The sequence below is a fragment of the Balearica regulorum genome, chromosome 1 (assembly GCF_011004875.1).
Source record: "Balearica regulorum gibbericeps isolate bBalReg1 chromosome 1, bBalReg1.pri, whole genome shotgun sequence".
Taxonomy (NCBI): Eukaryota; Metazoa; Chordata; class Aves; order Gruiformes; family Gruidae; genus Balearica; species Balearica regulorum.
The window spans coordinates 132,462,640-132,473,325 of record NC_046184.1 but is presented as its reverse complement, the minus strand read 5'-3'; the positions used below and the strand labels follow the sequence as shown (position 1 = coordinate 132,473,325).

At 36.1% G+C, this 10,686-nt stretch overlaps 1 protein-coding gene and 1 long non-coding RNA gene across 3 annotated transcripts in view; one reads left to right on the top strand and one right to left on the bottom strand.

The window, feature by feature from the left end:
• Nucleotides 1-942: 942 nt before the first annotated feature.
• LOC142605133 (uncharacterized) lies at nucleotides 943-5,173 on the top strand. Its single transcript, XR_012838885.1, has 2 exons — nucleotides 943-2,084; nucleotides 3,445-5,173. It is a non-coding gene; the product is annotated as an uncharacterized LOC142605133 (long non-coding RNA).
• BCLAF3 (BCLAF1 and THRAP3 family member 3) overlaps nucleotides 2,403-10,686 on the bottom strand; it is a 34,993-nt gene continuing 26,709 nt past the window's right edge. Inside the window, exons 11-13 of one of the 2 annotated variants that reach the window (XR_012838877.1) lie at nucleotides 9,219-9,374; nucleotides 6,611-7,502; nucleotides 2,403-5,420 (exon numbers count right to left, since the gene is read on the bottom strand). Coding sequence is in view for 1 of the 2 variants with exons in the window: in XM_075775489.1 (XP_075631604.1) it covers nucleotides 7,473-7,502; nucleotides 9,219-9,374 (186 nt within the window). In the remaining variant the exon portion in view is untranslated. Of the gene's footprint in view, nucleotides 7,503-9,218; nucleotides 9,375-10,686 lie in introns of both variants that reach the window. The other variant, XM_075775489.1, reaches the window with a different exon arrangement.

The following is a 10,686-nucleotide window of genomic DNA, read 5'->3' as shown; positions in this document are numbered from 1 at the left end:
GGCATCTGGCTTCTTGGCCATGAAAATCCACATTTTGAAACTGTGACAGTGGTAAACTGTTTGAGGGAAAATTAGAGGTGTTAAGCCTCTCATTGGTTAAAGTATTTAGACAGAATTAAAAATATTAATAAGTCAAGAATTAGTAAGAAAACTTTTAACAACAGCTATGAAAACTTGCTTTTCAGTTACTTATGTTCCTTAGCAGCAATAGAACACCAGGACTAATGCAGTTTGTCTTTTCAAATTCTAATCTTTTGCCAAATAATAGTTATTGTGATACAGTAAAACCTTCACAGATATAATACTCAAAAAAGTTTTAAAACATAACTAAGAAAGGAAAATCAGTTCAACTATGAAAAAGAATATAAGGAAAATAGGTTGGATGTAGATGTAGACAGCCTCCAGTTCAGTGTTTCACTGAAAAGTCAAAGACTTTGAACCACCTCAGTATTGTTTTCAGGAACACTGGGAACCAAGTCACAGACCACTGACAGAGTTCCAAGACTGAGGGGAGAGAGAGAAAAGGGCAAATGCATGTCATCTTCATACATACACAGAGCATCTTTTAGCCAGTCACATGCTATCAGAAAGCCAACATTCACTCATTCACACACACCCCTTAATGAAACAATTCATCATTGCATTAGGGCATTTGACCTCTATTACCTGAAAAATTTACAGGATTAATACTGGGGAAATTACCAGAATGAGAAGTAGCAGCTTTTGCTTAAGCATTACAACAAACTAGCCAAAGCTGTCAAGTCAATCAGAACAAAAGAACACATCAAACTAAGTAGAATTGATGCAACCAGGTTTGACAAGGAAGATAGTTCTGTTGTTAGCATGGCAATTTTATATGAAGCTGGGCTTTCCAGTGCTCCAGCTGTGTAGTTAAAGGTGGAAGAAATAGTATAATTTAATATTTTAGCTTGGACATATCAATAGCACTGTTTCTAGAAGAACTCTTCAGGGTTGGTAGTGTGATAAGGAGTAACACAAAGTAGTAATCTTGGAATGTCAGTGTTACAATAAATTGGAGAAAGCCAATTTGGAAATCTGTTTGAGAACACCATGAATTTCAACTATCACTAAAAATCAACGTATGGGAATTTCTTGGCTTTCCCAAGTAAAGCAGTAACACAGCACAGCAGGTTGTCCTTTCCAGAAAGTTGAAAAACCTCATTGTAAACGGGGGGGAGCACTGTAATAGTACCTCCAAGACTTAGCTTCCCATTGTTCCCAAGTCAAAGAATTTGTATAGGACTGATCTTGGGTGTCCATATTGAGGTAGACTTAGAGGAACACCTCACCTGAGGCTTCAAAGTAACACTACAACATACATGGTTTATTCCCATACCTTACCTCTCTGGGAAAAGTTGAATGAATACACATAATGATGGCCTTTAGAAAGGAAACTTCTCTTTAGCTTAAGCAGTTCCTTAACAGGCAAAGAGAAGTTTTTAAAGATATTGATGAAAATTAGCAACTTTTATCTAAACTGACATGCACTTCTGAAGACTGTAGTCTAAGAGTTGGGAAGCATTATATCCCACCAAGTAATGTTTAAACATTTTTCCTGAGGGGTGAAAATAACAGTGTGTGTGTCCCTGTAGCTACTCCACATCACAGTAGATCTACCACACATGAAGTTTTGCTTTACTATCCAGTTCAAGGATAACAGCCAGATTAGCAGAATTATCTTTAAAAGCCCAAATTATTTGCATATAGTGAAGATCAGGACAGATTTGGATCATGGTAAATTTAAGTAAATAATGGGGAAAGTTAACTCTTTTCCTTTAAACACTGAAAGAGTATTCTTCTAGCCTCACCTCATTCTCACTCCATTCTATTAGGGGATCTTAGTATTATCTGACATGGTTATTCTCACTTCACACTGATGATACTGTATTAAGGGAATTCTTGAAAATGCATGCTATTTTATTGAATGCAAACCTTGGTAAAGTTAGCCAAGCACATGTGCACCTTCCCCCATTCTGTCCCTTTCCAGGACAAGAATCAGAATTTGGCAGAGATGCTATGGACTTTGAATGCCACGGAGAAGATGGACATACCTGCTTTCCAAGGTGGTTTCTGGCTGGGTTTTTTGTTGTTGTTGTTTCTGTGGTGGGTTTTTTTTTAACCAACATCTATTTCATGCTAGTAATGAGGGAAGATTCACATTTTATGTCTTTGGAAAGGGAGCTGCTTTTAGCCAAAAAAAAAGTGTGCCTAGAATGTGGATCAATACTTTGGTCTCAAAAAGAAGCAATAAATGAAGTTACAGAAGCAACAGCTATAAAAGAAAATTTCAATGGTTACACAGATCAAGTAAAATACTCTGAAAATGGCACCAAATATTAACTACTACTGAATCAAATCACTGAATTAATTATAAGTAAAAATTTTGTTAAAAGATTTATTGTCTGTAGAAACAAAATTTACATTGATTTTATATAAACTATGTTAAACATACATATACATACCTACATCTTAATGTATACTTAGGAATGAGGCTCTTCAATATGGGATAACATTGTCAAAAGCACCGTTGAGGACTCCAAAGACTACAGACTTAAAACGTGTGCATTTAACTCCATCTTCAGTAGTTTAAAAATGTCATTCTTATCCACACTTAGAAATAATTACATTAAAGGTTTCTAATATTGTGTTTGCGTGTGTACATACGTGTGCACATACACACATTAGATGGTCCTTGTGAAACTACAGTATAAATAAGGTCAACATTAATATATTCCTTAAAAGTGGACATTAGTCCACATCCTCATTTAATTGGGGAGAAAAAAAGTTCCTGCTATTCTTAAAACAAAACAATGAGGCTTTGTTTATTCCATGAAGAGTGTATTCGAACAACAGTTTCCACCCCGTCTCTTCTCTCAACAATAAAGAGAAGCCAGTCACAAAGTAAAAGCCATCTACTACATTATTTACAGAAAATAAAATATTAAAAAGACAACATGAGATTTAGACTGCTTAGACAAAATTCAGAGCAATGAACAGTGAACAGAAGAAAACAGTATTAAAGTGGCAGGCAGCACAGAGCTATTAAACCACGTGGCTAAACACCTACTCAAAAACCCCTCCAACAACAAAAATCCATCAGGCACGGAAGAAAGGGGCAGGTGTTATGACAATAGTTTTCTCTGATCTTAACACTGAAAATTTATGCTAACAATGAAAATTAATGAAAATTAAGCTTGAAACAGAACACACTTAAACGTTCATCAATGTCCTTAAGGTCTATTAAGAAGTCAAGTGTTAAAAGTAGGCTTTCAAAGATCTTGAAATGGCTTTTATTATCATTATTATTTTCCTTCATAAGGAGGCTGAAGAACCTCTCATCTTCAAATCCTGCAGCAATGGAATGAAGTCTGTCAAGGGCCAGAGTTATGTGCAGAAACATTCTTTTTTTTTTTTTTTTTTCAGATTCATTAGGATGCAAGTCTGAAGTCTTTCTTTTAGAGAGCTCTCCCGTAGAGAAGTTTGTAGATGGCTGTTCAGATGCTTAAAGGCAAGAAACATGTTTCTGCACAGCATGGGAAAAGATCCCTTCAGAGAGCAAGGACATTTAAAGATCTCCCTCTATATACAGTCTTTTAAGGTGAATACTGAGAAATCAAGTCTCTCTTTGCTATAATCTTTAATCATCTTCTCCAAGCAACTCTCACTACTCATTTCCAAGACATAGCAGAAATGACTTTCCAATGCATAACAAGCAAGTTTTGAGAACCTTGCCTTTTTTAATGCCACAAAAGTGTAATCTTGGGTTTTGTTTTGTTTTAAAGCAACTAAGTTCATATGAAGAAAATTCAGCATTTCACCTCGAGGCCTTGGGAGAGAAGGCAGCAGGTAAACTGTTATTACAACCGGTGATCAGCTGAATTTACTCCCATCCTTTGCTATCAGTTACCTGAGTTGAGACAGTTATGTCCAGATCTCGAGACCATCTAAATCCATCAGGTAAGGTGATTTTAAACATGTGATTATTAGAGTTAAGGCAGGCTTGTAGAAGCCCTGCAATGTGTTGCTACTTACTAACCTCAGAATTTTGTTAACCTTGTGAACTCAATTGTCACAAAGTTTTAAATGAGGATTCTAACCAATTTATGTAGGGATTAAATGAATCACCAAAATAAATGCTAAAATCACAACAAGTTATCACTTCAGACACTTATAAGGAAGACTCTAGTCATATTAAACCCATTGCATTTTGGATAGCAATTAAAAAAACAATTTCACATGTGAACAATTGAAAATATGACATGAGAATTTAACAGTCATTTCAAGTCAACCAAAAGAAAGGCAATTCACATTTATATTTTCAAAGTATAAAACAAAGCTAGAAAGCTCTTAGACAATCACATTTTTTACTTGCCCTTCCAATGCAAATGCAGCGACGGACTTTACAAGAGACACTGTTTTCCTTCTGAAGCTTACACACACATTTAAATTGGTTATTTTAAACAACTGTTATTAGTCTATGCTCCCATTAGACACAATGCAATAATCAGGATATTACTTAAGTCTTTGTGCAGGTGTTTTCTGCAACACAGTCACAATACAGAAAGGCACCATGTTATTCAAGTAAATTGACCTTTCTTCTTCTTTTTCTTGTGCCTTCACAACCCAATCGGTAACTTAATACATTGTTCTCAATCAAACATTATATTCCAGTACAACAGAATTTTCCTGTGCTAGAAGAATAAATAAGCTGATTTGTGTATGAGTATATAGACACAAGTCTCTAATTCACAAAGATAAATCTACACAGCAATGTCTCACAACAGATAACACCACAGTAGATGCCTCTAGCACCTAAGCCAGTCACAGAATTCAATTTCTGTACGAATTTTATGAAACATAGGAAGTTTTATCATGACAGAATGCTAAATTAGTGAAGTAAAGTTATCGGTAAAGCATGTGATTTGAGCAAATGGTATCACCTTAAATAAAAGCTAAAGCAACTGAAACACTGACTACATTTCATCATATGACATTCATCTTGGGATCGAGGGTGGGTTGGTGGGAGGAGGGGAATCAAAGTCAGTAAACATGCCAAAAAAACCCCCCATTTCTAGTGTGTTGTTCACAGTTGTAGAAGTAAAAAACAAAGCTAAACTGTAGTAAAATACTAAAAGTATAAAACAAATTAGAGCTACCTAGTCATGCAAAGGTAAAATAAGAAAGTACATAATCAGAGGAGCCAGTCACACTTCTGAACCTCATTAAAGCAGCATTAACTGACTGAAGTCTGACTACTTCAGCATTACTTCCAAGCAGTGTTAGCAAAACCTGCCACGTCAGAAGTTTCTTCATGTATCCACTTTTCCCATTTGCTCAACGAGTTCTCTTCCAGGCTTTAATAAGAACACTGCAGGAAGCTTAACAGAAACAGTAGTATCCTGTTGAATAAGACAATATAGCTTCAGTAGTTTGTCCTATATCATATATGGTTTCACTTCTTACCTGTTTTACAGTGCTTTAGTGCATTGAGGTGCGGTGTGAATAGCTTGTCGGCTTGAGGACAAACCTGCCCTCATCTGCAGGGTGCATGCAGCACCCCCCTGCCAGCAAGCTACTCAACTGCAGCTACCGCACACATTTGCTTTGGGTTGACTCACTTAACCTGTTGTTTCAATTCCTTATTTTCACCTCCCAATAAATCTACACAGGATGATTTTGCCAGATTCATTGCCGACAGCATAAATAAGTATTTTCTTATCTGCAGAAAGTTGCCTGGCCCTATCTGACCAGGCAATTTCTTTCCTTTAGCTTTCTATTTGGTGGATGCATGTCAAAGTTACTATAAAACCAGCTGAATCATTAATGACTGTTATTTAAACTGAGAACTTGGGGTTTAGAAACAAACCATCTGGTGTCATTGTTGAATGACCACAACATCAATGAACATGGCACGCTTCCTGCTTGCTTACTCCCTATGAAAACTAAGCAGTACACCCCATGAATTGAAGATTTTAAGTAACACTATTTTAGCTGTTCTGAGCCATACCTACACTTTTAAATAGTCTCTCTGCTAAAGGCGTTGTGGAAAAAAACATTACAAAAAAGCATGCAGAAATCACATCCTGATTTTCCACCCAAAAAAACAGATTTCCTTTTCTCTGAACATACCTCTACCCAGTATTAGAATTCCGATCCACTATCCACAAGAGACTAGTCTGCATTCTATATGGCTAACACTGTCTTAGAAATGATAGAAACACATCAGCCTGCATATATCATGGATATGGTGAACAGCTTTTTTCTTAAATAAGAACATCTCTGAAAACTACTTGCTATGCATCTTTAATTTACCAGCAATAAAAAGTCTGAACAAGTCTGTAATACATACACACAATCCTATCATATTATATATTAAGGCAAGGGTTATAAACAGGAAATAAGCACAATATTGTTTATAGCTGCTTATAAAATGTTTGGTTATTTAAGTGTTGCACAGAGCATAACAATATTGCAACACAAAAAACTTCAGAGAATTACTGGGATTTTGAACAAAATTACAAGCTATCAGCATTTAAAGCAGTTTCAATTACGAACAGCTTTGTTAGAAGACATGCGTATGAAAACTTACGTTTTTTTGTTTTTCTTGTAATTAAATACTTCAGGCCCCAATTTCAGAATCCAGGAAATCACCGAGTCATTTATGACAAAAAAGATTAGAGAACACGTGGCTTCGTCAAGAATGTCATACACCAAAATATAATGAGACAGAGTAATTTTGAATACAGACCAACTAATCCTCTAACAAACCCAAGCATGCTTTCAGTGCAGTTATAAGCTACTGCTACAGTACATTACATACCTGCCTGTTACCATTCATTTTAATCAAATACTGAAAGTTGTCCCAACATTCTAACAATTTACAAATGTATATACACATCAGAAACCCAAGTATATTATTAAACTAAAAGTAATACAAAATACTGTTTTACGGAAATGACTGAACAGAGGTGTAAAATCTATTGCACAACCTAAAAGGTCATTACTTGGAAAATCCTGAGCTAATGTGCTATTACCAAACAATTCAGGCACTTTTTTTCTTTTTCTCCTTTTTTTTATTACATAAGCAATAAACTTTCAACATAGAAACCTCTGGGTATAACAACTCAAGTTCCATCTGTAACATCATGCTTAGAGAAAATGTATTCAATAAATAAGACTCCCTTCAATGACTTTACTTGAGACTGGTATGCAAAAGGAACTAAAGGTACATACTACAATGTTTCAATTGAATACTGTACTTTAAAAGCAATTATTAAAACTGTAAAAAACTTCTGCAGCATTCCACTACTGAAAAATAAAGGTTTTTTTTTTAATCAAAGTTACAGGGTTAGTTCCTTTATCCTATTTTAAGTCTTGACAAAGTTGTCAAAAAATGAACAGATGCTCCCTTTGCTGTGTTATCTGTTTCAACTTCAGGATCACAGCTCAGTTCAGGTTTCTGTTGCAATATTTAAATTTCCCTACAGAGAGAAAAAAAATTGTTACTGTCAAGTTGTAACAGTGGAAAAAAGCCTCCCAACTTTCGTAAGTACTGTATTATTACAGTACGCAACATACAAGATTCTCTCAATTATGGATTGAAACAGCACAACTATGAAGATGATTCCTTAAAAGATGGCTATGCATAATTATTTCAAAAGGGTGAAATAGAGATGTTCAGATCAGTTTAACAAATCTCAAGGACAAGTTTAATCATTACAATAGGCAAAGTATGGGAAATGCTAGACTCTGAGAAACAGTTTTGTTTTTTAAGAATTAGCCAACCAGCAATCATTACGCTGTTAAGAAAACGGCTGTCATTCTTCAGGATTTATTTTAACTCAAAAGATAGTCAAGTTCTTCATTGGGCCTAAAACTCAATATTCAGATCTTATTATGCTTCTCTAATTCACATCATAATCCCCAACAGCCAGATTGTGTTAAGCATGCTTTATACGTTCCAGACAAGAACCTTAATAGCCAACTATAGAAAAGCAGTGGAAATTACTGGGGGAAAGCTCACTACAACAAAGTTATAGCACTTCTATGCTCATTTTACAAGGTCATAGTTTTTGGAAAAAGTCCTTCTCCACTAATTCCAATTCAATTTAGCCTTCAGAGATCATACTTCTCAGTCCATGCAAATGTAAAAGGCATTCACCAGTATACTTTAGTAACAAGTGCCTGTACCAAAGTGTTTGGTTTTCTTCCTTGTTTTTTTGTTTTGGGGGTGTGTGTGTGTTGTGGGTTTTTGTGTTTTGCCCCACCCCCCCAACTGGGCTGTAAACTTGAGGGTTTTTTGAAAATAGCTCTTAGGAACCTATGCTTCTGTGCTCTAAGAACTGAACTCTAATCCAACTACAAATCCTTATGCAAGTGTGTTTACTTGTAGCTAGGTGGACACAGAATTACAAAACAAGAATTCGCACAGGAACACAGAACTGCAAGGGGCTGTGTAGGTAGTCTAATCCAATTCTTTGATGTCACGAGTAACCTCACACTACTTTCATCATACTTGACCAATTCTAATAAAGGATTTGGAACGTTTTAAGTACTGATCCTCACAAAAGCTGTAACATTTTATATGGTTCAAAAGTTCTTCTGCAGTTCTAGATTATCGCTGTCCCATACGCCCTGCAAATTGAAAGGTATCACAAAACAGATGTGCCTAATTATTTCAGCTTGAGCTTATCAAACCATTTTTACACAGACATTATATAGTGTAGGATGCTTTATTCAGAACAGCACTCCGGTGTGTACTTTACAGCAGATGATTAATTGAAGGTAACATAACAAAAGAGGAGAAACACACAGATGTACTAAAAAAAATATTAATACTCTTCACATTGATTTAAAACCAGATCCTAAGAGGACATCGTATTTTTACAGAGGGCGCCTCTCTCTCCCTATCACTAGGAAGACAGATGAACTGAGCTCAAGGAGAGAATGCTGAAACAGAAGCAACTGCAGAATTTTACAGGCCACCTCTGATCTGCAATTACCCAAAGCAAGTTTCCATGGAATAAACATGGAGGAAATAGGAGTGCAGAATCAAGTTTGCCTGTAAAGTACAAAGAGCCAATATTCCAGAAGATCCCATCCAACTTATTCCATGGGGATTAAAAAATGTGAATGGATCATATGAATATTCATATTTTATAAATGGCTTAGTGAAAAAATAAATTAAGCCAACTTACCTTTTCTTTCCTCAAAAATCCATCTCTGAATTTATTAGTGGTAAATCCCCTTACACCAACAGAACGTAACCGCTGGTACTTAGCCTGAATATATAAACCCTTCTGTACTAAGCCTGATTTATAATGGGATTGCAAACGGCCATCTGCAAAGTTGCTCTGTAAGGGTGGGGGGGGAAGGGAAGAAAAAAAAAGTGCAAATGAGGGCACCCAAACTCAATAGTTTATATTTACAGTTATACACATGTAAAACTTACAGTACTGAACAACAGAAGTATGCATTTGCAAGTGCAGAGCCTCTTCCTTTATGTCCCAATTAATACCCCTCACACTGCTACCACGTGGCTCAAAGAACTGCTGTATTGTACTCACTGTTTACAACATCTGAAATTATCTTCCTCATAGAAAAAAAGTAAATGTAGTGCACAACATTTTAACATTCTTTCAAACTTTCATTAAAGTAAACCAGAAGCAACAAAAAAGTTTGAGACAACGCCTCACTATTGCTAACAAATTCAGTGATGTCAGGCCTGTGGTGGGCCACACTTCTAAAAAAGTCATACTAAATTGAAGTCAGTATATATATGTATTTTTCCTGTAGTTTTAAGATCTTATGGTTTGAACATACGTTTATTGCTCTATACTTCTGTCACCTCCAGACTGGAATACTGTAATCTAACCTAGTGTGGGACCAGGAGCAGAGGCCACAGACATAACAAAAGGCTGTTACAGGTGAACAGCATTATAAATACACAGAAAGAATATAGCAAGATCAGCCCTCACCACAGCAGTTAAAGTTACACAAAGGTTTTCATTCCCAAACACTCAGACCTCCAACAAAATAAGCAGTAAGAGTCTTTAAAGAAACCCCCCCATTTACCATAATTTCTCAGTTTTCCAGTACTGCCAGTCTAAGTTTTCCAACATGGTCCTCAGAGAAAGCATTCCTCTATATATTCATCCTTTAAATGTAAAGGTTTTCCCTCCCCCAAATTTAAACAAACAGCAGCTTTCCAGCTAAAAAAGATGAAACATCCTGACCATATAAAACTCTTATCACCAAGTTCTTGTTACAACCACCTTTAAAGAGTAGAAGAGAACAAAATACATCACAGAAACAGACCTTCTTGAGTATGACCGAATGACTTTGGCAAAATCAGTCTCCTTTTGACAGAATGAGGATCACTTCAAGAAAAATCACATGCTCTGAGGTTGCAGTAAGTTTGGTATCAGTTTTTCCTCTATGTTTTTCACTGTGTGGCTGTTGAACAGCTAAGAATGGACTGTACAGAACAGAGGTTCCTTCATGCAAACGCAGAGATTTTGTTATTTCCCAAATCATCTGTCCTGGTTTTTGCCTGGGATACAAGTTAATTTTCACAAGAAGCTGTTTTTGCTCTGGCTGAGCAGTACCTGCACAGCGCCAAGGCCGCCTCTTCTTCCCCTACTCTGGCCCTCAGCAAGTAGGCCT